This window comes from Papaver somniferum, chromosome 3, assembly GCF_003573695.1.
Source record: "Papaver somniferum cultivar HN1 chromosome 3, ASM357369v1, whole genome shotgun sequence".
Taxonomy (NCBI): Eukaryota; Viridiplantae; Streptophyta; class Magnoliopsida; order Ranunculales; family Papaveraceae; genus Papaver; species Papaver somniferum.
In genome coordinates, this window is record NC_039360.1 from 88,947,001 (window position 1) to 88,972,949 (window position 25,949).

At 36.6% G+C, this 25,949-nt stretch overlaps 2 protein-coding genes across 6 annotated transcripts; both read left to right on the forward strand.

Moving 5' to 3' along the window:
- The first annotated feature begins 1,184 nt into the window (after positions 1-1,184).
- LOC113361456 (mitotic spindle checkpoint protein BUBR1-like) lies at positions 1,185-4,703 on the forward strand. The gene is made up of 11 exons (XM_026604701.1): positions 1,185-1,468; positions 1,594-1,653; positions 2,136-2,280; positions 2,383-2,540; positions 2,821-2,902; positions 2,987-3,053; positions 3,170-3,224; positions 3,661-3,823; positions 3,935-4,014; positions 4,241-4,315; positions 4,419-4,703. The coding sequence occupies exons 1-11, from the start codon at positions 1,278-1,280 to the stop codon at positions 4,480-4,482; spliced, it is 1,140 nt and encodes a 379-aa protein (XP_026460486.1). The 5' UTR covers positions 1,185-1,277; the 3' UTR covers positions 4,483-4,703.
- A 264-nt stretch (positions 4,704-4,967) lies between these two features.
- Positions 4,968-10,117, forward strand: LOC113356758 (splicing factor U2af small subunit B-like). Of its 5 annotated transcripts, none has more exons than XR_003363169.1 (8): positions 4,974-5,127; positions 5,471-6,400; positions 6,731-6,912; positions 8,738-8,800; positions 8,892-8,985; positions 9,095-9,259; positions 9,360-9,518; positions 9,664-10,117. XR_003363169.1 is itself a non-coding variant. In XM_026599966.1 (2 exons), exon 2 carries the CDS (start codon positions 5,490-5,492, stop codon positions 6,345-6,347), a length of 858 nt encoding a protein of 285 aa, XP_026455751.1. In that variant the 5' UTR covers positions 4,968-5,104; positions 5,471-5,489; the 3' UTR covers positions 6,348-6,636. The 5 variants fall into 5 exon arrangements, 2 of the variants coding, with proteins under 2 accessions (XP_026455751.1, XP_026455750.1); XR_003363168.1 differs by having other exon boundaries at positions 6,820-6,912; XR_003363170.1 differs by having other exon boundaries at positions 6,820-6,912; positions 8,741-8,800.
- The last annotated feature ends 15,832 nt before the right edge of the window (positions 10,118-25,949 follow it).

A 25,949-nucleotide genomic window follows, 5' to 3' on the forward strand; every position in this document is an offset into this window, starting at 1 on the left:
GCATGGTCGGCCGTCCGTTGGCCTCGGTCCCTTTGTTCGCCTCTTTAATTTTTAATTTTTTTTTTTATAATTTTCCTTTCCTATTTTGCACAGGTCTCCATACTTCCTCGTTCGTCCATATTTTGGATGCTCGTTTGTGTATTTGGGTGCTCGCTCGTGCATTATTGTTAAGTACACTTGCACCATTTTCTCGGGGCTTGCTCGGAGGTGGCCCACTGGCCCAAAAGCCCGAAAAGTGCATATCTATCATTAATCCATGGAATTCAGCTGAGAAAAGCCATGAAACGGAGTAATGAGATATTGTGATAAAAATAGATTATTTTATAGGAATGCAATTGATGAATATTGCGCTAGAATTAATCAATGAATGGTTTTATGCTAGCAGGCCATCTGTCTAGGAGCGTTATATTTATTCGAGAGTCGAGGTATGAGATAGTAGAAGCATCATACTCGCTCTAAATGTTTATTCTATATAGTCTTGAAGGATCTCCATGAAACATCACATAGTTTCAATGAAGATGTACTTAACATCTATAAATACCCTGCATATTTGGATTAGAGAACAACTAGAAACCTAATAATCATCCTACTGCGTTCTAAAATCATCTATTTAGTTTGTGTTAAAGAGAGAGTTCATCACTTTAAGTTTGGTTCATCGTTTCTCGAAGTTTGGAGTGCTACTACATCGAGAAGATAGTCGTTGTATCTTGGGAGACAGACATTGATAGTCCGTAAGCACCAGTGCAGGGTGAATCTGTCTTAAGGCTAGAGGATATAATCCTTGCCTCGACTTTGATTTCGTTTAATTGGGTTTGCGTTTCTCTTCTTCTCTGATTGTTTTATTGTAGTTTATACACAAGATTGCCTACAATACTTTTGTTGTATTTTAGCATACATATATTTTGTATCTGTTCGTATATTTTATTTACGATGTATTTGATTCTCGTAAGCATTCTAACCGTTATGAAATTGGAAGTTTTTTGCTCTTGTTCCTAAAGGAAAAAAAAAAAAACTTCAAAGTTAAAGTCAAGTTATCAGGTTTGACGTATCGGTTGGGTTTTTGTCAGCCCTTCGTGGACCCACTGTTAATCATTTTCCTTGTATTGCCCAAGCCCATTTGCTATCTAAAGTCTTTAAAAGCCATTTTATTACCCTAGGCTCCCATACTTTCCAAACTCCAACGATCAAAAACGCCAGATTTCAAAATTCAAATATCTTATCTTCTCTCTCTAGGATTTAGGGAAGCAGAAGGAAACAGGAAGAGAGATATCGCAGCCATGGAAGGAATCAGTACCTTAGATCCAGAGACAGCGTTTCTACTTTCCAATAAAACAACTGGAAACGAATGGGAACTTTTCAAAGAAAACGTTAGACCTATGAAAAGAGGACGAAATGTTAATGTTTTAAACGAAGCACTCAAATCACAAACTGATAATCACCTCAAAAAATCTCTCATTGAGGAAAGAAGGTAATATTCTTCGATCTGCCCGATACTAGTTATTTGTAAGAATTTGCATATTTTCATTGCTGTCAGCTGGATGTAATGGCAATTTTTAATTTGTTTTCGTTTCATTGTCTTTTGGGGGAATTTAGGAGACTTATTACGGCAATTGATGAATATAAAGGAGATGATCCTCTTAAACCTTGGATCGAGTAAGTACCTATCTTCATTCCTTTACTTGGCTTATTTCTTGATTTTAAATTAGGGTTTTTCATTAGTTTCAGTTTCAGTTTTAAATTTTATTTTGTTTTTTCTGTAGATTTGGAAATTTTAGGGGATTTTGGGTTTAGCGGTGGAGGCAGTTCTTTAGGGATTTTGAATTGGTTTGAAAATATTGTATTTTTCACTTGTTGGAATTACTTATTAACCATGGTCAGTTTGGATTGAATCCACATGCTCATGGGTATGATATAGAAAGTCTAAATTAGTGACTCCAAGAAACCTGTAGACAAAAAGAGACCGCTGTTTTGGTTTTTATTTGTTGATTCTTCAGTGTATTACACTCTTCTTAGCAGAAGTAAAAATTTGGCAGAATATCTTAGAATTTTCCATTTTATTTCTTCAATTTATGTCAATTATGTAGATTATAGACCAGCACTAATGTTAAGTTATTAACCCTATGTGATATATGAAGGTGCATCAAATGGGTCCAAGAGTCCTTTCCCACCGGTGGAGACTGTTCGGGATTGGTTGTGATTTATGAACAATGTGTACGTGCTTTTTGGAATTCGGAGCAGTACAAGGAGGACCGTCGTTACCTCAAAGTGTGGTTGGAATATGTAAGTTCACCCATTATCATTGTTTTACTTTACTTTAACTTTGAAGCATATTGAAAATTTCCACAAGATCATTACTTGAGTTATATACGTTGGGGTTTTCAGGCAGAGAATTGTGCTGATGCTGAGGTCATATACAAGTTTCTTCAGTCAAACGGGATAGGTCAATCACATTCGGCATATTACATTTCATATGGTTTATATTTGGAGTCAAAAAATAAGCTGAAAACTGCAAATGAAATATTCAACCTTGGCATGGAGAGGTAATGCAACCCTTTTATTCCATTTGGTTTATATATGTTAATTCATTTTGTTAGTAATGTAATGCTTTTTGTAAATTATTAGCCACTTTAATTTGGTATAAGGGAGCCTATGGTTATACAGTATTAGTAAATAATCGTACAGCACAGCCATCCTCCGTATCTCATTTTCTTTTCATTCCTCTATATCTTGCATTCTTGCATCTGTTTATTTAATTTGCTTTTATATGTTTGTCTCTTGTGTTTTAAACTGTTAACTAACGGAGAACTTTACATCTCTCAGGAAAGCACAGCCAATAGAGAAAATGGAAGCATCTTTCAGGAAGTTTTTTACTCGCTCCATGAGAAGACCTCAAGCTCCTGTAGTACGTTTCTGAAGGCAATGATTGATTTTTTGTTCTTTCTACTTGTTCATTGTTATTTATTGTTTTCTGTATTTTAAAATGTAGGAGGAGCCAGAAGATAGTCATTTACCTCACAGAAGCTTTGGAACTGTCTTGACTACAGGAGAAGCCAGTAAGTCGTACTTGTTTGTTTTTGCTTGATGTCAATAAGTCTACTTTATACTTTTAGTTTTTCACATTCCATTAAAGTTCTCACCTTGATGTATTTGCCTAATTTAAATATTGCAGGAAGACAGTTGAAGCAGAAAACTGACCTTGCTAACAAAAAGCTGAAGCTAGATAGGTGAGAAATTTTGATTGTGCAAGATCAGGGTCGAGTGTGGTATTGGGGCGTGTATGTAGACTTGTGTGGCATGCCCCATATTCTTGACTTTATGCTACCAAATTATTATATGGATAGTGACTATGCAACTATTCATTATTAAGCTAATCATTTATTGCTTGTTTCTGCATGGAAATTGCTGAATTTCTATAACATAGGGAGATTGATTGTCTGTCAGCTGTACTCATTCCTGTTTTGGGGAAACCTGTTTCCTGCTCAATCTTGACAGTTGTTCAGGGAATCAGTTGTTTTATACCATGATGTTATGGCATCGTGTTTCTATTTGATAGTATGGAAGTCAGAATATGACAATGTGTATTTCCTACATAGTCCAATTCGCTTATTATACACACTCACTTCCTTATGTTTAATGTGGTTGACAATTTCATTTCTGCAGGTGTCCTTCAACGATTTCCATTTACAAAGATACAAATGAGAGTGCTGCCCCAAGTCATCAACCAGAAATATTGAAGAATGACAAGAAAGTATTCTCTCTTGGAACTCGTTCGGAGCGAAATAAGGAGAATTCTGCAATACCTGCTAAGTGGACTTCAACTAAGGTTAAGCCTAAACCTTAAATCATGCTTTCATTGTCACCGGATATTTATAATTTAACTGTCTTCAAACCAATGAACCAATGAAAACTCATGGTAGTCCATTTGTTCTATCAGATTCCGCAAAGACCTGTATCTAGAGCTGTACCAGCAGCTAGCGCTTGTATTCAGGTGTTCGTTGACGAAGAATGTGCAGAGTAAGCCCCAATGAATTTAACCTTGCAGATAATTTTCGTACTTTTAAGTTACTTGTAACGTTAGGAGAAAATACCACAAATGGATGGAAGTGACTGTAAACATTTTCAGTTTTGGTTTAAGCCTCTGCCAGTCACTTGGCGCATTTAGTCCATACTTGTGGAGACATGTTACACCCTATAACAAGCATACTGGTAAATTTACTTTCCCTTTCTTCCTGTTAATCAGATCAGCGAAAGCCGCCAAAGATGAAAAGTCTTCGCTCAAGCAACTTAGGAGAGTGGATGGTGCTGAACTTAAGAAGTAAGCTTAATGCCTCATTTTGTTATCTCGTTATAAAAAATCTTAGAGTTGTGACTTATAACTTCTAAATATATTAAATATGCTTGTGTGGTGTAATGCGCAGGGAGTCAGAGCTGCTGAAGGCAAACCCATTGCGTAATTTTCCAGCACACAGTCTTCCTAGATAGACAATAATAGTTTCAACCATTATGTGTTGTATTGCATCTTATTTTGCATTGATCGGCTTTTTCCTCTAAAGCATGATCTTGCATTGACCCTTTTTTTATTTGTTTGTTTGGTTGATTTTCAAGAAAGACTTGCGGTTTTTATTTGCTGAGAGGCCCGTTGTTGTACTAAACTTGTTATTGATAAAAAGCTTGCTGAAAGAATTATCAGCAACTTTTTTTTCCTTCTGGTTATATGCCAATTTAACTTGATTCAATAAAAAGACTTGTTTAAATCAGCCTTTGTGTTTCTCCTATTCTTTGGTTTGAAAAGCTCATGTACTTAACCAGGATTGCATGAAGTGCTGAAATCCTGAAACTAGTAAACTTGGTCATTTCTGAATCACACAGTTCTCAATTGATGGGTGTAAGAGAAGTGTAACTATAGTTGGGACTAGTATTAAGTGCAACTCACCGCACCTCCTTGTGCAAGTTCGGCTCTGGTCAGTGTTTGCTATAAGGTACCACACAAGCGCCATTTGTCAGATCACTTTAACCGACCAAGAGAGCTCGCAAAAATATTCACCTCTCAAACCCTCGCCCTCCTCACATGTTCATTTCCTTCCCTTGGAAGATTTCGTAACCGGTAACTCAATCCACTGAAATTCTGTAAGTTTAGGTTTTTTTTCGATTTTTGTTTTTGTTGTTGTTGTAGAATTAGGGTTTTTACGATGCATGTTATAATACATTGATAGATTAGATTTAGATCCTCTTCAGTTTCTACAAAATAAGGTTTGGATGTCTCTCTTCGAAATACCTGCAAAACCATTTTCTCCCTTGTTTATTAGTATTATCTTTTCAGCTGCGAATCTTAAGAACTTCAATTGTTATACTTCAACTAAGCCATAATCGGTGAAATTAGGTTTTAATTCAATATTGTAATTTGAATTCTTTTGTTTTGTAATTGGTTAGGGATTTTAGAGTTTTCATATTCAATTGTTATATGTTACAGGTGAAATTGGGTTCTCCTAATGGCGGAACACTTAGCGTCGATATTTGGAACTGAGAAGGACAGGGTGAACTGTCCATTTTATTTCAAGATTGGAGCATGTCGTCATGGTGATCGATGTTCTAGACTTCACAATCGCCCTACTATCTCACCTACTCTTTTACTATCCAATATGTATCAGAGGCCTGATATGATCACTCCTGGTGTTGATCCACAAGGACAGTCAATTGACCCTAGAAAGATTCAAGAACATTTTGAGGATTTTTATGAGGATATATTTGAGGAGCTGAACAAATTTGGGGAGCTTGAAAGTCTTAATATCTGTGATAACCTTGCTGATCACATGGTGGGGAATGTGTACGTGCAATTCAAGGAGGAAGATCAGGCTGCTGCTGCTTTGAAAGCGTTGCAGGGGCGGTTTTACTCTGGGCGGCCAATCATTGCTGACTTTTCCCCTGTCACAGATTTTCGTGAGGCGACTTGCAGGCAGTTTGAAGAGAACAGCTGTAATCGGGGTGGGTATTGTAATTTTATGCATGTGAAGCAGATTGGGAGAGAATTGAGGAGGAAATTATATGGAAGGTATCGTCGATCATATGTTAGTCGAAGTCGGAGTAGAAGCAGGAGTTTGAGTCCTCCACGCCACCGACGGAGTGGGGATAGGCATAGTGTTGAATACCGTGATCGTGGTGACTATCGTGGTAGTGGGAGACGCAGTGGAGATAGGCCTGGAAGGTATGATAGTGATGGAGGTGGCAGACGAAGGCATGGGAGTCCAAGGCGAAATAGGAGTCCTGTTCGAGGTAGTCCTGTTAGAGAAGGAAGTGAGGAAAGGAGAGCGAGGATTGAACAATGGAATAGGGAAAGAGATGAAAAATGATGATTTCGTGGAGTTAGGTGGTTGCTGTTTCCCCTTTAAAAGTAATCTACAAGGTTGGAACTCCTTTTAACATTTGTTTTCGTCTGGTAATGAATTTTGCATCAAACGTTATGGTTATGCTTTATGAACCTTGAAACCATGGTATCTAGTAACTAATGAATGAAGATTTGAGTTGAAACCATGGTATCTAGTAACTAATGAATGAAGATTTGAGTAGTTGATAGCTGTTTCAGTGGTTGTCTATTTACTTTGTCCCGGTGAAAGAAGATTATGTTGTTAGTTTGTCTGATGTTTTTGTTGCTGGATTCCTGCCTTATTCTGTTTTGCTTTCTATACCTTCTAGGATTACTGATAATGTATGGCAATTTCTCCTTTTATGACAGTTCTTCATCGCATTCTTGATAATCACTTGGGAAGTGTATGCAACAAATTTGTTGTTGAAGTTTCTGATAAAAGTTTCCTATCTTTTTAGCTAAGAAGATTGCATGATTTGCTGAGTTGATATGAACTTTGTCAAGTGGACGGCCATCCAATCAAAAGCTTGGATGAACTGTGCAATTTTGAGGTATTTTAGTTTGTGAGTTCGTAATATTGGCTATGAGAACACATATCATGCATAAAAAGATTCAAAAACCAAGTTGGTGAAGGTCAGTTCTTTTTTAGGAGTAGTAGTTTTGCTTTCACCCCTAGCCAGTCAAAGTTGAGCAAGAAAATACAGGGTTTCCCACCACCATTAGTAATGAAGTTGTGATGGACATGAGCCTTCATACCCTAAATAGAACTGTAGGTTCAGACCTGTTATTGATAAAAAAAAGATCAGAAGACGCGAGACTCTTGGTACAGCAAGTACAGACCTTTCTTACCCTACAATTTGAATTGGCAACCGAGTCAAATTAGTCTTTACATTGAATCATAGTTATTTGCCCGGCAACGGCTGACGAACACGTATGAGTAACATCGCACATATAAGGCCAGACAGTTCAGGCATATGAGTAACAGTTTATGTCCAAGGGCTCTAGGATTCCATAAAGAGTGACCATCCGAGGATGCTGTGGGGGTACTCTCCATGACCTAAAAGTTCCCCATTTAAAGTTACGAATCCTGAGAATTCATAAAGAAATTAGCAGGGATTGTACGACTTGTTGAAAGTCCTATAGCAGTGCCAAGAGCATCTGACTGAAACTTGCTCGAGTAAGATTATGGCACCGGAAACCAATATGTCACCATTCAATTTGATGTTTACTTTTAAAATCTAGTTATTTTTGTAAAATCTTATGAGAGGACAAAATTTTCATATTCCTCTTTTAATTATGAATGAAGGACTCTTTGTTGGACAACAACAATCACTCACTTTTTCACTTTTTTCTTTTCTTTTTGAAGCAAGTTTTTTGTATTAAGAATTTCTTGTCAAATGAGAATCACAGTCAATTTATTGAAACCAGTTTAATCAGGGTTTTAGAGGAAGAACAAAAAGTTAATTGGAGAAGTAAAAGATATTTTCGGTTACTTTTTATTATACTCATAGGATGGAAAAAAAAAGTTTAATCAGGGTTTACTTTTTATTATACTCATAGGATGGAAAAAAAAAGTTTAATCAGGGTTTTAAAGGATAAGATGAATTTCTGCTGAACTATGTACATAGGATAGGAAAAAAAAGTAATATTGACTGGGATCTTTCACTGTTTCACATATTCTGTTGCATCATCTTAACATTAAACCAAGACAGTTCCAAGTTCATTTCACTGCTAAAAATTTCAGGTAAAACATCTTGCTATTTGAATACCACTTTGACTGCAAAATCATTTGAAAACTGAGATCTGACACACTCCAAGGAAGGAGCTACTCTTACCCTGTCCCGCATAAAATTCTAGCGATCCGAAAATGCTCTCCAAAAGGACTTTTTGAACTTGCAAGATCTCGATTCATCTACGCTAATTACCAAGTTCCAAGCACATTAGGGAGGCGAGATCAACGATCATTTACTTTATTTTCTGACATATTTTATGGATCCTGATCCACTTTTAATTCCGTCAACTGCTCATCAAGTCTTGCTTCCTGCACATATGAAATCACTTAGCCGTATACACTGGGATACCAACAAGATAAAAGATCTCCATGCCTAAAAAACAATATTATACCAGAATCACATTTAATCAAGAAAGAAAAATAATAAACAGAACTAAATCTAGGTACAGATAAGACATGGAGAGAAATGAAGAAGAAGAAGATAAGGTACTTTAATTGAATGAATTATGGAGATGATAAGACAAAGCATGCATGTCACGTTGATCATATTATTGTTACCTCAATTTAATGCTTTCAACAACTGCATATTTCTCGTTCCCTCTTCTCACATTGTTCTTCTGACTTTTATTTGTGCATAATTGAAGAAGAGATTCACGCTTCACAGTTCAGAATCTTCTCAAGTTCAGAGCTCTGTTACGTACTCTGTTGTAAGTTTAAGTTCCAATCTATCACTGGATTCTGAATTCCTGATCAGAGTTAAGAAATTGACTGAAAGAGACAAAAACAACTTCTTTTCAGGAATTAAACTTCGATGGAGCATGAAGAAAATCAGAAATCTTCTTCACCACCACCAATTTCCATTTTTTCAAGACTGGATCGCCTTGATCGTGTGGTAAATACTTACCAATTCATAAGCTAGCTTTGAGCACTATTGAGTATTAACTATTGGTCCCATTGGTTAACTAGCCTGGTTTATTTGAGAAGTGGGGATTATTTTGCAGGTGCACTATATGGAAGAGAAGCATAGTATGTCACAAAGGGAGTTCTCGACAGCAAAGGATTTTGACTATAACCGAGTAAAGCCTCTCGCTACTGCACTCGATGAGATTCGTGTCAAAGGCACCTTAGTGGAAAGAATAACCATGCTAGAGAGTTCTGTTTTACAGGTATATCTTAATAACACTCGAACAAAACCAAAATATGATTTAAGATGTGTTGTTTATTATAGCCATCCCTTTTTTTCTTTGCAACTCAACCTCTTATCAGCTAGTAAGCATTGAAATGGAGGAAGGTACTTATTCAAGTTCAAGTTCTTCTACATTTGCGGTACCTGAAAACGCCGGTCTTGAAATTTTTCCTACTAAACAAGGCAGAGCAAAATTTAGTAGTTTTCTTAATGAAAAAGACGATTACGCTACGCCTTCGGTGAGTTTCAGACTTTCAACAGATCATTAAAGAGTTAATAGTAGGAAGGAATGAAAAATCTTTTTTGAGTTATAATTTGGGTCCTAAATTTGACCTTAAACATAATAATAGAATGTCTAAGAAATCAGTCCTTGTCATATCGCAGGAGAGCAGCCTTGAAGAAGAACACAACATGATAAGTAATAAGCCCCGGAGTAAAAGAAAAGGGAGATCACCAGCACTGATGATGAGTAGTCTTCGTTATCACGGGAAATGGTTGGGATGCTTTCACATGCCAACTCGCTGAATCCACAGTAGTGAGCATAATGAATCTTCTTGCTGGTGTGATAGAAGTTTCAAGCTTCTGATATCAAAAGAAAAAATTGTATACGTCCAGTATTTGATATTTGAAATAGCTTTTGATGGGGTCAAAAAAGACCAACCAGGATTAGTTCAATTAGGCAGTGGCGGAATTTTCCAGGAGCCGCAAATGTATGGAGTGGCAATTGGTATATCCTTCCAAGGTCGATGAGCATTTTCCATTCTACATAGCTTTCAAGATAATTTTCATTCCAAGTTTGTGTTTAATGAAATAATAAATTAACCGGTAACTTTGTGGATGAATCAACTAGCCAGAGAAACTTCGTTACACTTACATTGTTGTATAACCAAATGAAAATTGTTTTTTTTCTTTTGTTTTGTCATTACACTGCGCTTACTTCCACTCAGAGGATGCCTCTATTCCTTAATGATCTATTCCAATGCATATGTGGCGTAAAAGAATTTAGAAGAAAAAACAAAGAGGGAGGGAAGAAATTTCCTGTAAAAGGCTTCTAATCCAAATAATGAACTAAATATACAAAAGATTAAGCAGCAAGGATAACGTGCCTTCACTGATGTCAGTATAACAAATTATAATTTTATAATGAAAAGTTCCCGCCTAAAACACAATAACAAAAAAAAAAGGTCTCCTGAGAAATCAAAACAAAAGAGTTTATTAGGTTGATAAGTCTTCCTTTGGTCCTGTCAAACGCTGTCAACTTCAGAAGATGGCTTTAGCGTTAGTAGGAGGGGCTGTGGTAGGTGCACTTGTATCAGAATTACTGAAAGCAATCCTAGATGCGAAAACACAAGTTACGAATTTCAAAGACGACTTCATAAAACTGCAATCGACGCTAGAATCGGTGTTGCCTAAAGTCGAAGACATTAAACGTCTAAATGAAAGGAGCCATAAATTGGCGGTATCTCTCTCCCTTTTGTTGTCTAGTATTTTCTTTTGCAGCCTCTTTACAACAACATCTCTAAAACAAAACCAAAGCTCACCCTCTTTTATACATGATTAGCCCACTGATGGGTAACATTGTTTACAGATAAAAGAAGGGATCCTCCAGACTGGAAGGATAGACTGAAGATAGCAATTGGTGTAGCGAAAGGCATCGTTTTTTTTTTTTTTTTTTGAAGCATAAAAGGCATTGTGCACAAAACAACGGAAAACTTGTCCGAACATCAAATCCCCGAATATTTTCATCAATGCGATGGTTGCGTTTCTGACCTCGGCCAAAGCCCATTGTTCAAGCCGCTGGATATTGCAGCTGGAGATAAATTCACAGCACCCCCACTCGGATACCAAGCTCCTGAATAACCGACATAAGAAATTCCACTCGGTCATCAGATATATACAGCTATGGAGTACTGCTTCTCGCGGAACTCCTCTCTGGAGGGTTTCCTTCTCGTGGTATAGTAGATCGACTTAGAAATGAAGCTGAACACGTATGTTGTGTTGATGCGCGTTTAGCAACCCAGTTTCATAAAATAGGACAGTGGAACGACATGTTACGTATTGCAGTGATTTGTGCGTCAAATACTCCAGATGAAAGGCCGCAAATCACTGCTATACGTAACATGCTGCAATCTACTTTTATTTCACTGATTTTTCTAACTTGAGGGACGGTCCGACTTTTCTAGGTGAACGGGAGAAACCAACGGTGAATAGGCTCTGGCCTGTAAAAACGGCTTCGCTTGTACAAGTTAGGAAAAATCCCGAGCACAAAACTTGTACACGTAGGAGCAAGAGAAAACTACCTCGCCAAAGGTGGCTTTTCATGGTTTAGAAATTTAACACCCAAATCAAAAGGGATCTACCTTTTCATCTTCCTTAAGTCACTTTTCCAATGTGTTCATGAAAACATTCAAAGCACTTCTCCCAAGAGAAAAAACTAAACGTTCCGTTTCTTGGTATCTATCTCATTCTTCATTGTACTATAAATACAAAATGTAGCTCTTTCTCTTAATACATGGTTTTATTTGATTCTCCTCTTTAAGTTTGATTTGAAGGTTAAGCTGTAAACAATGGCGAATTCCATCATCATGGACTCATCATCCACTTCTAAATTCATTTGGAAGATTGAGAACTTTTCTAGCTTGAACGACGAAGAAACTCATTTTTCTAAAAAAAATTGCGTGGGTGATACATGGTATATGGCAACTAGTTTCCCATTCATTGAGTTGGTCATTTTTGTTTGCATCTTTTGCTTTATTCATGTATTGTTTTATCTTGTATTTGGTGTACGTATATTTGTAGATTATGAATACTGATGATTGCTGAAATTTATGTACTAGGTGGTCACTGGTGATTTATCCGAAAGGTGAGGATGGAGATTTTCTCGTATGCCTTGCTCCTAAGTGTATGGGAGATAAATGTTACTACGCAGAGTACGGATTGGCCATTTTTAATCAAAAAGATCACACAAAAACAGCAAGGGAAGGTACAAGGTTTCTTTGTTTATCGTTTTGTTGATCAAAAACAAAAGAAATTTCTTTTGGAGTGCTAAATACTTCAGTTTAACCACCATGCCTCATGCATGGCCTGCTTTTGAAGTGCTAAATACTTCAGTTTAAATTTCGCCATGATAATAATTCCAAAGCTTTTGTGGTCTGATCTCTGCAGATACAAAATGTATGTTTGATGGTACCGTGTACTATGGATTTCATATTTTGCCCCTATCTGATCTCCATGACCCAGACAAAGGATTTATTGTAGAGGACACTTGTATAATTCAAGTTGAGATTTCTGCAGGTCTGGCTAGTAAACGAAAGGTACTGTTTTGTCATACGCGTTCTACTTGTACGAGTACCGCTTAATCATTCACTTAAAACACATAAAGTAATGTTAGATTTTTTTTTTCGATCTCTGTAGGTTGCCTCGAGTGATGAAGAAGTGGCAAGCTACCCGGATGCTGGCAAACCTTTTCTAGACGATGAAGACGTGATTTTCCAATATGAAAATTTTGAATACATTGGAGGGTTCAGTATTTTGAAAAGACAAGTACGTTTGTACAAAAAAATCTGGTTGAAATATGGGCATATAGCTACCACAAAAGTTATTCCAGCATCGTCTTATCATACTTTAGTAACTCTGGTTACTGATATAATGAATTCAATTGTCGATATGTATCGATGTCCTTTAATTGAGGTGTCTGCTGAAATGATTGATGCATGGGAGAGTAAAATAAGCTTGGCAGAGAAACTCGAGTTCAACGTTGGTTGGCTTAGGTGCCGTTTCAATAATGTTAAAGAAGATCTCAATTACTGGCAGATTCAGAAATTTACGAAGGAAGCAGGACAAGGTGAAGCAAACTTACAACCTTCAAAGGTGAAAGTTAAAAACGAGCCAGACGAATTTGAAGAGAGTTTACCTGGCTTCGTGTTTGAAGGGATGTTATGAAGTGATCAACAATGGCGACGAAACCTATTAAAAATCTATTTTTAAGTTGTTTTGGTTTTTATTTTGTGTTGGTTTCTTAATTGTGTAGCTTGCTTTATGAAAAGTAAAAGCTTGCATCTAACAAAACAATTCATAAAACACCAAGGTGACCAAATTAGTGATACAAAAACTCCAGCCATATGTTGAGAGTTATAAGAACTCCATTTCCCCCAAAAGTGATACAAAAACTCCAAATCCAAAATAATAATCTAAATTAAATCTTTTCCTATTTCTGAAATATCAGGCTTACCCTTTTTTATGCTTTTCTTTGTACGAGATATTAATACCCCAATCTCTCTTAAACTCTCAAACCACCACTGAAACCAGTACCGTGTCTATATCTTTCATTAACACCATCGCCGCCTCCTTCACCAGCAGCAACACCTCAACCTCCTACTCTTGCACCACCACTAAACCCACTGCAATATCCTGATCCTCCACCAAAATCACCTCCACAACTCCTCTTCCTACCATTACACCTCAATCAAACCCATTTCCATGTCCTTATCTACAAGCAAATTCGAAATACAGATCTCGATTCAACGAAGATTGGGTATTAATTTTTTGAGTTAAATCGATTTGTATCAATGATGATAACGGTGGTGGTACTCCAAATCATATAATTTTACCGAACCTCCTACTCCTCCTCTTCCGATCCAACCTTCAATTTCTGACCATCTCCGAGAATCACTAAACAAAAAGTTGAATCACAATGATGATATATCATTATCATCATCATCTATTGTTTGATTTGAAGAAATTTCACCTCAACCTCAACTATTACAAGAGGTGCGTATTTCATTTTAGGGTTTTTTTGTATCTAATTTCCAATCAGAATCTGATTTCTAAAGAATTTGGTTTTAATTTTATGAATATCATCTTTCAAAAGATTAACATCGGTATGAATACCTGATGGTGCTGGAATTCGGTCTTTTGTATGGAATTCAGTTTTCTTTTGATTTTTTAGGTTAAAAATTGAATGAATTTTGAGTTGGGTTTTTACAACAATTAAGGTAAATAAAAATGAATTTTATCTATTTATACGAGAAGAAATGTTTTGTTGTAAATGTGGTTGGAGATGTGTTGAGATCATATGAAACAACAACTGCATCACTAGTGTGGTCTGATGAGGTTTACAAGCGAAGCGAAGTGAAGATTTAGTCATGTATGGGTAGACCTTATAGTCATATGGAGATGTATTTTGCCTATTTGACTGTTCTGAATGGGATTTCTGTATCTAACTCTTCTGCTGTTTAGATTTATGATGTAGTTAAATTCTATTTTGTTTATATTTGCTCCAAACTTATACAATGTTATATAGAATGTGGAACAGACTTCCACCTAATGTTGCTAGCAACTAGTAACCATAGGTAGGGAGAACATGGATGCACTAATCCACTTGATATGTGTTATTGTTGAGGTGAATGGTATTGTAAAATGGTGAATAGAATGTGGGACGGGCTGGAGCCTAGTAACTATGAGTGTTTTCTAGCAGGTTCAAATGTGTAGAAACTTTTTATTCTCATCGTGGAAATTCAAAATTGGTTTTGCGCAGTTCTTTTCTTCCTGATTAGTGTTTGTTTTTGGTGCAGCATATGCTTAGTTGCAGTCCTCAACGTGTGGCTGCTTGTTAGTTATGTGTTTACCAAGTTGAGTGATTCATTAATAGATACTTGTGAAATGATTTGTTTGTTTCAATAGTTGAGACCTCTGTGTGTGTCCATGCCTTACAATGTTTGTGCGAGTTTCAAGTTATTTTTTTTTATAAACCAACACAGGTTATTGGTATTGGTGTGGTCAAACAGAATGAATCATGGTTTGCAATTTTTCTTGCAGTTGAATTCTGACGAAACCAATTACGGTTTCATCTTATTTATGATGAAACCGAAAATTGGTTCCATCGTATTTATGATGAAACCATAATTGGTTCCATCTAATCTTATCCTTACTTAAATTGAATTTTGTTTATGAGTTTGAATTGTTGTTGTGCTTGATAATAAATTAGATGTATGCTAGGATTTGTTACATGAAATTGAAGAAAAGGCCTGAAAATGGTTAGTTTTTGTATATGTATATAGGCTCAGGAGTGGGATACTTGCTCTGTTGGATGTCATTTTGGACACAAAAGTGGAGATGATAAGACGTCGGATGCTTCGTTTGGTCAACCTGGTAATGGAGTGCCTGGGATTCTTCGGAAAATGGAGTCATCGCATTATTATTCAGAGAATAACGTTGCTCCGGCACGAGAGTGGGTAAGCACAATATGGCTTTTTAGAAATAAGATTGATGCACTAGCTAGTCTTGTTAGTTTGATAGTTCAGACTTTAGACGATGAATTTGCAAGATTGTGGATATATGTGAGGCATTGAATTAAAAGTAATCCCCTTTGTGACTTGATAACCGTTCCAGTAAGCATTAAATGAACACTGCTAAATTGAAAATATCTATTTAGCGTTCACAGGCATCCCTACAAGTCTGAATTTTAGGCTACAAAAGTTAACCTTAGCACATCAGAATGAAACTATTGGCGAGTAACCATCTTTGACATCAGCTGTGTCTTATTGTTGTTACCACTCCAGAACTATCAAGAGTTGCTAAAGACTAACGTTTGCTATAATTTCTTTTGTATTATGAAAGGGTTTAAAGTTGTAATGACAATTAGTCTCTCATCAGATGTTCCTGTTGGTTATTTTTCGTGGGCTGAGTATGACATTATGGCACCCTTACAACCACAGACAGAAAAGGCCCTTGCGGCTGCCTTCATTTCCGACTGTGGTGCCCGAAACTTCCTTTTGCAGGCCCTTGATATGCTTGAGAAGTCAAATATTCCAATAGATTCCTATGGTGGTTGCCATCGGAACCATAATGGAGGTAGAAATCATACATATTACTTTGTATATCGTATCCCATTTTGGTGCCTTATTTTGAAACTTTTGTCCAGCTCCTAGATGGGGTTTATAAAATCATGCTAGAATTATATGCTTAGTGTTGTATGGTTGGCTTGTGAAGAGATTTTTAATTCTATTAGAGACATAGACCACAAAAGTTTAATTTAGCAACTCCGCAAGTGCATGCTACAATTACAACATTTATATTATTATTCGACAGCCTAGCATGTATCTTCTGTTGCCTGCTATTGCTAATAGATAATAGTTTGTTGAGGTTCTTGACGACTAAAATAGGATACCTGTTTTTAGCAATAAACTTTGCACCTGCAATGTCAAATCTCTTGATATATAGTGGTCATGTTTGCTTAACTATTCACCAATCACGTCAAGCTTTCTAGATGTTCATATGGGTATCTTTTGTTATTCATAGTGTACAATTAAATAATAAACTTTCTAGGACATATAAGTTAGTAGACAAGAAAACTTTTTTTAGGTGATCAACTTGATTTTCGATTGGTTATCAATTTGATTTTGGATTGTATATTGAGAATTTAATTTTTGTTCATTCTTGAGTATTTAAGTTGTATCACTGCTTGCTGACATTAGTTCACTTTGTTGCAGGCTGACACTCGGTTCGCACCAATTATGGTTTCATCTTATTTATGATGAAACTAAAACCGGTTTCATCGTATTATGATGAAACCAAAACCGGTTTATGATGAAACCAAAATTGGTTTCATCGTATTTATGATGAAACCAAATTTTTGGTTTCATCTAATTTTTGGTCGGTGGTGGTGGGCGGTCGTGGTGCTGGTGGCGGTGGTGCTGGTTTTGGGCGGTGGTGGTCGGCGGTGGTCGACAGTGGTGGTGGTCGGCGGTGACTGATAGTGGTGGTGCAATGGCGTTGTGTCGTGTGGTGGTGGCGGCGACGCGGTGGTGGTCGGCGGTGGTGGGTGGCGCGATGATAGTCGTCGGCGTCGGGCGGTGGTCAGCGGCGGCGGTGGTGGTCGGTGGTCGATGGCGGAGGTGGTGGTTGGCTGCGGCGGTGGTGGCGTGGCGGCGACGGTAATGACGATGGGCGGTCGTGGTGCTGGTGGCGGTGCGGCATGTGTTGGCGGTGGTGGTGGTTTTGGTCGGTGGCGGTGATGTGTGGTGGTCGGTGGCGGCGACGATGTGTGGTGGTCGATGGCGGCGGCGGTGGTGGTGGTGGTTGCGGCAGTGGCGGTCAGTGGTAGTGGTACGGTGGTGGTGCTGCTGTGGTGTGTTGTTATGAGAATATAATAAAAATTAAAGGTGGGGTTGATTTTTACTTTTTTTTTGGGTGATTTAATCTAAAAGGGTAATATTGACAGTTTATGTTAAATGGGGTTTTTGTGAACAATTTGTTTTGTTTGAGTTTTTGTACATATATATAGTGACAACTATGGAGTTATAACTCGCGGCCCGTTATAATTTTACAGGAAGGGATATATATAGTGACAACTATGGAGTTATAACTCGCGGCCCGTTATAATTTTACAGGAAGGGACATTCGTAATGGAGTAATTCGATACTTGTTTCTTAATAACTAGGCGCACGCGCATGCATGTCATTTCAATACGTAAACCAATCTGTTGGAAGGTTTCTCGCTGAGCACCTTGATTTGTACTGCGATGTAGTAGTTGGCAACAATTAGCTGGTCTCCCTTCTTTTGTTTCCCCAAACTAGATCCTAGATACGGAGTATCGGACCCACGGCTTCATTAAAGAATGTTGTGGAAGAGAGAATATTACGCGCAGATTCGCTATGGCATGCAGCCCAGCTGATCAAAGCCAATCCGAGCTAATCCAAGCCAAGGCAAGGTGCGGGGTAGGTACTAAGTTTAGTTTACCAAAATAACCTTGCTTTAAATGATTCGTTGGTAAAGTTCCTTTTTTTCTCTTTTTTTTTTTCTACAATCTTATTTTTATTTATTTTTGATAGAAAAAGTAATATATTAATTAAGAAATTACTGTTATAGAAAAAAGGTGCACTTTGTGTCCTTGATCAAAGAGTCAAAGAGTGGACAGGATTTACCAGGGAGGGTAATCCGGCGGCCCAGGTAAGCCGGATCGAGTTTGACTTCGACGTCTGGGAATGATCGGCTATGTTTCGTGTGGATCGACAGAAGTAGGGCGGGGTGACATATTTGGTTCACATAAAACGTTCTCTCTTTTTCTGTTGCTACGCTTATTCTTCTATCTCGCAGAAACTCTAGATTTTTGAGAATCTTTCGTTCATGCGGTCTGTGTGCTTGATGTTTTCCGAAGATTCAGGAGGCAAGGTTTAATCAAAAATATGATGCAGAGGATAGGAATTAGAAGGTAAATATGTTGAAACCCTATAATTTGTAAATCTTTATTTATTTAATTTTTTCTCTTTCTGATTGATGTTGTTTGAAGTTTGCTGGAAATTTAAGAGGCAGAAGTTGATAACACTGATTTAATTTTTCTGAACTATCTATCTGTGTTGAGTTACTGATGCCCCATATGCTCTTCATATTGATTTCCAATTGTTGTTTCCAGGAAATTTAGGAGGCAAAGATTTATCACAGAGAAGTGTTTCATCAAATTCGAACTTCTGTCTCAATTTGAAATTGAAATCGAAATATTACGTCCTGAATTTTTTTTAGGGTTTTTGTTTATTTTTCCGGGTTTGATTGGGGTTGTTTAAATTGACCAATGAAAAACCTAGAGCAGAGAGACAACGAATCGCCCAGAACATATTTTTGAGAAAGATGTTGTTAATGAATGTATTTGTAATCGTGAATTGATTCATTAATTGTATAAAGTTTGATTTTGACTATGATTGTATAGCAGATGTCCGTGATTTTAAAGTTCGAACTATTGAAAACACATGAATTTATTTTAAGGATCTAACTAAGGTTTATTTGATGTGAATGTTACAGCTATATCGATTGGTCATAGGTGCGATGGGGGATTTGGTAGATGGTCATAATTAGTTTATGTGGAAAAAGCTAAAGGGAGACAGTGTAGATCATAAAGCTGCTTTTCCTCTATTACCATGCCTGATCTCACCGCATTAGCCTTAATAGAAGCAGAGACCATAATGTGATATTGTGTTAATAGTGTTCCAGGATATATTCGAGTTTATAGTGATATTGTTTTTAGTTTGATTATTTCAGGTACAGACTCTGCAGCAGGGCGATGGAATGTTACACCGTTATCCATAATCAAGGATGGAGACAACTTTTTGCTGGATTTAGCTCTTAACTCAATGAAGGTAATGCTTCACTTAGCTACACAACATTAGATAGATAATTCACGGATGTGTAAATTGATGGGGTTTATTCAATCTCCTTAGCTAAGTGGGTGACTTTTTTGAGTGAATTATTTTGATAAGTGATTTGCATCTTTAATATACACTGTTAATCAATCCTCAGTTATATTTATAAGGTGGTTTGCACCTTTGTGTAAAAAGGTGCACTTTGTGTCCTTGATCAAAGAGTCAAAGAGTGGATAGGATTTACCAGGGAGGGTAATCCGGCGGCCCAGGTAAGCCGGATCGAGTTTGACTTCGACGGCTGGGAATGATCAGCTATGTTTCGTTGGGGTCGACAGAAGTAGGGCGGGGTGACATATTTGGTTCACACAAAACGTTCTCTCTTTTTCTGCTGCTACGCTTATTCTTCTATCTCGCAGAAACTCTAGATTTTTGAGAATCTTTCGTTCATGCGGTCTGTGTGCTTGATGTTTTCCGAAGATTCAGGAGGCAAGGTTTAATCAAAAATACGATGCAGAGGATAGGAATTAGAAGGTAAATATGTTGAAACCCTATAATTTTTAAATCTTTATTTATTGAATTTTTTCTCTTTCTGATTGATGTTTCTTGAAGTTTGCTGGAAATTTAAGAGGCAGAAGTTGATAACACTGATTTAATTTTTCTGAACTATCTATCTGTGTTGAGTTACTGATTCCCCATATGCTCTTCATATTGATTTACAATTGCTGTTTCCAGGAAATTTAGGAGGCAAAGATTTATCACAGAGAAGTGTTTCACCAAATTTGAACTCCTGTCTCAATTGAAATCGAAATCGAAATATTACATTCTGAATTTGTTTTAGGGTTTTTGTTTATTTTTCTGGGTTTGATTGGGGCTGTTTAAATTGACCAATGGAAAACCTAGAGTAGAAAGACAACGAATCGCCCAGAACATATTTTTGAGAAAGACGTTGTTAATGAATGCGTTTGTAATCGTGAATTGATTCATTAATTGTACAAAGTTTGATTTTGACTATGATTGTATAGCAGATGTCCGTGATTTAAAGTTCGAACTACTGAAATCACTTGAATTTATTTTAAGGATCTAACTAAGGTTTATTTGATGTGAATGCTACAGCTATATCGATTGGTCATAGGTGCGATGGGGGATTTGGTAGATGGTCATAATTGGTTTATGTGGAAAAAGCTAAAGGGAGACAGTGTAGATCATAAAGCTGCTTTTCCTCTATTACCATGCTTGATCTCACCGCATTATCCTTAATAGAAGCAGAGACCATAATGTGATATTGTGTTAATAGTGTTCCAGGATATATTTGAGTTTATTATGATATTGTTTTTGGCTTGATTATTTCAGGTACAGACTATGCAGCAGGGCGATGGAATGTTACACCATTATCCATAATCAAGGATGGAGACAACTTTTTGCTGGATTTAGCTCTTAACTCAATGAAGGTAATGCTTCACTTAGCTACACAACATTATCTAGATAATTCACGAATGTGTAAATTGATGGGGTTTATTCAATCTCCTTATCTAAGTGGGTGACTTTTTTGAGTGAATTGTTTTGATAAGTGGTTTGCACCTTTAATATGCATTGTTAATTAATCCTCAGATTTATATTTCCATGTACGAATATGTGCATGCAATCTTGATTGCGTTCTAGCATGGTAGAGTGCCATCTTATTGACACGGTTAAGAACGCCTGTCATTTGGAGTTTGCATATCCAAAAATTGCCATGCCCATATTGTTTGTAGTAGCAAATGATGGTCAGCGTCATAGATGTTCAATCCTCGCTTGCGTCTCTACAATCTTTATTTTATTAACATGATTTGTTCTCATGTCAGAAGAGTGAAATAATACTTTTTGGTGGCGCTATTCTCAAGTGTCCCCATGCATTAGAGTTGGTAGTAGTTACTAAGGAAATTTGATTTAGCAACCACAACATGTTCAACACATGGTGCAAGATGAGCTATATAGAAACATTTGGGTTTAGGTGTTTTCTAAGTACCATGTGGATTTGTTCACCTTAATGTATGCAATAATCAATTCATTTGCACAGAATGACTAATCAATTCATTTGTTTGGGTTCAACTATCTTCAAATTAAGATCTCTGTTAAGGGAACTATTTAGGCAATCGTCAAAGTCGTGCTAATTTATCTTTGTGATCTTAAGTAACCAGATCCAAAAAATTCTAAATTTTGTTGTTTCGCTGACCCCTTAATATTTTTTGTTCTTTCCTTGGTTTGGTTTTATCATTTTTCGGTGTATTTATGTTTTTGGCTTCCGCCTCACTCGGCTCCTGAGAAAAAATTTGCTGAATGAATTTTTGGTTCCAAATTTCAGCAACATTATTCACAATGTTGTAATATCATCATTAACAATAGTTAATATCATTTTTAATTATACATTTCATTCTTGGTTGCTAAATATTTTGCTTTTGTTCAATTTTATTGCTAAATCATATCAGAATTCTAAAATCTTCATGATCTTGCCGCACACATTCAGCCTAAAGGTAATTTTCTTCCCTGTAAGAGTGTAAATTTTACTGTCGCCAATTGGTTTCTGATAATCCGTTCGAGTTCTTCGTATCTAATTTGATGTCACAACAACAATATCTCAAATATGAATTTTGGTTTAGGAACTTCATATTTATGTTATTCAATTTATTACTTCTGTTATGTCGTTGTCATGTTTTTCCACCGTGTAAGTTGAATCCTTGATTTCTGTACATAGGTTCTTCAATTGCTGATTAGGTATTGACAAGCCTGCCAGGTGAAGCATACCAAAAAGGTAAGATTATTTTGTGATACCTATTTGATTTTTTTATGCAGAATAAATATTTTTGATTTTTGGTACTATGTACTATGGTTTTAGGTTTTTGATTTGTTTTTGTTCGTGGGTTATTTTTGCAGGTTGGCGTCTATTCTGTAATAGTCTGAGAATTGAGGTGATTTTATTCTAGATTAATCTTATTTTGATTATTGGTTATTTTTTTTAAGTTCTTTTCTTTCTAAGAGGTGGAATAGAATAACCCGGTTGAAGCGTAATGATCATATGTTCGCTATCAATCGCCTTGAACCTTATCTTCCTTGCTTCATTCCTTTGAGAGACTGGGTCAATGTCCCGAAAGTAGCCGTCGTCCTTTTGTAGAATGATGGGATCTTAGGAGTAGAAGTGGGCATGAATGGAGCTTAGCTTCTAGGACTGTGTTGACTGAAGCTCTCTTTCTCCATCTAATCTTCATTTGATGTCTCCCTACAAAAGAATTTTACATATAAAAAAAGTAATAATTTTTGTGAATCTATTCCAAGTTGAAGGAAGAATCGATATTCAGTAATCAAACCATTCACTCCATAGTCTGATATATCTTTTGACGAACTGATTATGCGGACGAGAATAAAGATAGAGTCCCGTTATACAAGTCAATATCAATACAGACAACAATGAAATCCTTGGTTATTTTGTTTCTAAAAACTAATGTGATAACATAAGACCCAGGATGCAGATGATCAAGATTGTATTCTCAAAATTCTGGAGTCCTTTCTTCTTTCTTTTTAAGTGCAATGTTAAATTTCTTTCGGGCTTAATTATAGGACTGATGTTGTGTCATTTATATACATTTGAATTATTATGGCGTTAAGGCCTTGGTTTTAGGTTAGACTACAACGTATCTTGCCTTCATATATGTTAATTAGGTAATAATAAATGGTTTATTCATTGTTATCTATCCTACACCGATGATCTTGACTTCCTTTTTTCTTCTTTGTTTGGCTTATTTTACGTTTAGATGAAGAAGAGCGAAGTAAACAACTGTTGCACCCAGGGAAGAGAAAAAGCATTGAATTTTTCCCCTAAGAACAATTGACAATCTTACTTAGGGTATTCTGATCAAGTATCTTTATCAGATTCTGCTTATACTGCTGCTTACTGAGCATGAAAGAGAACTTGGTGAAACAAATGAAAATAGTTAAAAACTGCAACAAACTTGCAAGAGCTTCTGGATAGTATTGCACAAGTTATCTATTCTTTTACTGTTTGTTCTGCTTGAGGTTATTGATGATATTTTATTACCAAAGCAAGTTTTCAATGCATAGTCTATCGGCATATAAAACATAACAATGTTTACTGCTTAACTTTGTGGGGGTATACTAATGATGTCACATTGCAGACAGATGGACGGAGGTGGTTATCTTAGACAAATGATATAATTAGTATCCCAGTAGCATTTCTATGGTACTGCAAAGGTTGATGCAGTCAAAGTAAGATAATTCTATCCCTAGATATTTCCGTTGACTTTATCTTATCGAGTTTTGTGAATCTGGTTTTGTACGATCTATTTTAACTTTGTGGGGTTGGCATTTTCTTTTTTTCCATGGTTTATAACAATGATTTTGTTAGCATCAATGATTCTGATATCTTTGTCGTGGTGAATGAGTTCAATTCTACCATAAAATTATGGGTATTGGTAGTTGAGTTGCTAGCATCGTCTCTGTATATGATAACAATGGATGCTACCTATATTTGGCATCTTTTCTTAATGGGAAAATCGCTCACTGGACTGATTATAGAACATGTCCAAGACTGCCAGCAGGTTAGTGGCATCAGTCTAATATAACTACCTATAATCCCACAAACAATTCTGAAGTACGAGAAGGGTTACGGTTTTGTTAGCGGCTGAAGGGTTTTTGTGTATGATATCAATGCGTAACATCGGTTTCACTAAGGATCTAGAGGATGGCTGCAGAGATGATGATGGAGGTTTAGAAAGGGAGACAGAAGCAAACTTAAGACCATAATGTTGAGGTTAAATGTGTATAAAGCAGGGTGTCAGGTACATTCTCTTCTTGCTGTCTTAGCTCAAATGGCAGAGCGCATGGCTTTAACCATGTAGTTGTGGGTTCGACTCCCACATATGGCGTAGTTATTTGAGTAAACCAAAACTTTACATGCTTCAGATACCAGTATATAGTGCGGCATAAGTGTACATGTAAAAAACCTTTTATCTCTATACATTGTTTTCTATCAATCAGATACTAATGCTGTTTTCTCAGCACTTTCCTTTAGAGGAGAATATGTTGATAGTCAGACATCATTTAATCGTTACAGTACTCCGAGTTGATTCTTTTTTACCCATTTTCTCTATTGTAGAACAATCTGATGCAATGGCAGACTTCTTTTTGGGTATATTTAATCACATCTCTGTTTTATAAGATAAGAAGCTTGAAGAGCGAGATGTTTTGTGACATTATGGTAATTGGACCATGGATGTTGAGGAGGCGTGATAATGAGGATTCTGTTACTTTTGACTGTTATACCCATTAGGTGTTTCACTTTCTTATGAGATAAGATGAAAATTGGAAATCTTTGAGTATTTAGACATGAAATGAGAATTGAGAGCAGAACTTACCCATGCTCGGATGATGTTGAAAGGCGTGAGAAATATGGCGACGTAAGGAAAAGGTTGGATTTGATAAATTCTGACGGTTTTCCAGTGAAAGATGGAGGGATCAGGATTCAGGGGTTAATCTGTTGATGAGCTATGTGGTGGTTGTTCTAAAAGAAAAATTTGTGGTTCTCCTTCCTCAAGTAGTCAAGTTCGCTTACACACTTGCATAAGAACCTATCTTTTTGTCAGTGTCAAACACGAAATGCTACATTATATATTCTGAAACATGAATGATAGGATTTTTATTTACTAAAGTTTAGTGTTAATTTGATACCTTGCTAAAACTAAAACATTTTTAGCAAGGGGTTAAAAATGTAACATTTGCAGCATTTCATATTGAGATTAGGATAACATTGTTGCTTTTACTAGAATTCTGATAAATTATCATGTAACAGCAAGATATGAAGAGCTTTCTACTGAAATTAGCTTGGGAGTGCATCATAAGAATGAGCAATGGAATTCATATTCAAGAGTGTACACTTTCCCTTGCACTATGTACGTCCTGCTATTTCCATAGGTTAGCTGAGTTGGAAACTTGGTATGAAACAACTGGATAATTCTATAGGAGAGCATATTAAATCTTGATCGACTCTAGAATAGTTTGACAATTTCCATATTTTGGATGGGAAAGCATTTTACCATTCTAAGAGCTAAAAACTTTTTTTAGAGTCATTAGTAAATGCTTGGGAATCAACCGAACAAAATTTTCTATACTATCTCATGAAAATCCAAGATACGCTGGCAGCGGTTTTTTTCTTTTCTTTTCTGATCGTTCAAAATGAATTGTATTAAGATGCACACAAGTCGTGGGCGGGCGAATACAACTTAAAGAGAGCTCAACAATCCTGTCTAAAGTGCACACACAAGAAGAAACAAAAAGAAAAGACATCAAGAAAATGCAACTCGATGTACCTTACAAAAAAATTGTCAAATGTAACTTGCGAACCAAAACAGGAGCACTATACCATAAAAACAAATTATCAAATATAACTGACAACGGATTGTTAAGTGTGATGGGACGAAACCCAAGAAAGGAAGTAAGCCATAACATGCCATCATCGACATATAATTAAGATATATTAAGATTAATGGC

What these genes read in the sequence shown, in the direction of transcription:
- LOC113356758 (XM_026599966.1), top strand. Translation starts at nt 5,490, where the DNA reads ATGGCGGAACACTTAGCGTCGATATTTGGAACTGAGAAGGACAGGGTG.
- LOC113361456 (XM_026604701.1), top strand. Translation starts at nt 1,278, where the DNA reads ATGGAAGGAATCAGTACCTTAGATCCAGAGACAGCGTTTCTACTTTCC. An exon ending in TCTCTCATTGAGGAAAGAAG is followed by an intron (nt 1,469 to 1,593) that starts GTAATATTCTTC and finishes GGGGGAATTTAG; the next exon opens with GAGACTTATTACGGCAATTG. An exon ending in TCAAAGTGTGGTTGGAATAT is followed by an intron (nt 2,281 to 2,382) that starts GTAAGTTCACCC and finishes TGGGGTTTTCAG; the next exon opens with GCAGAGAATTGTGCTGATGC.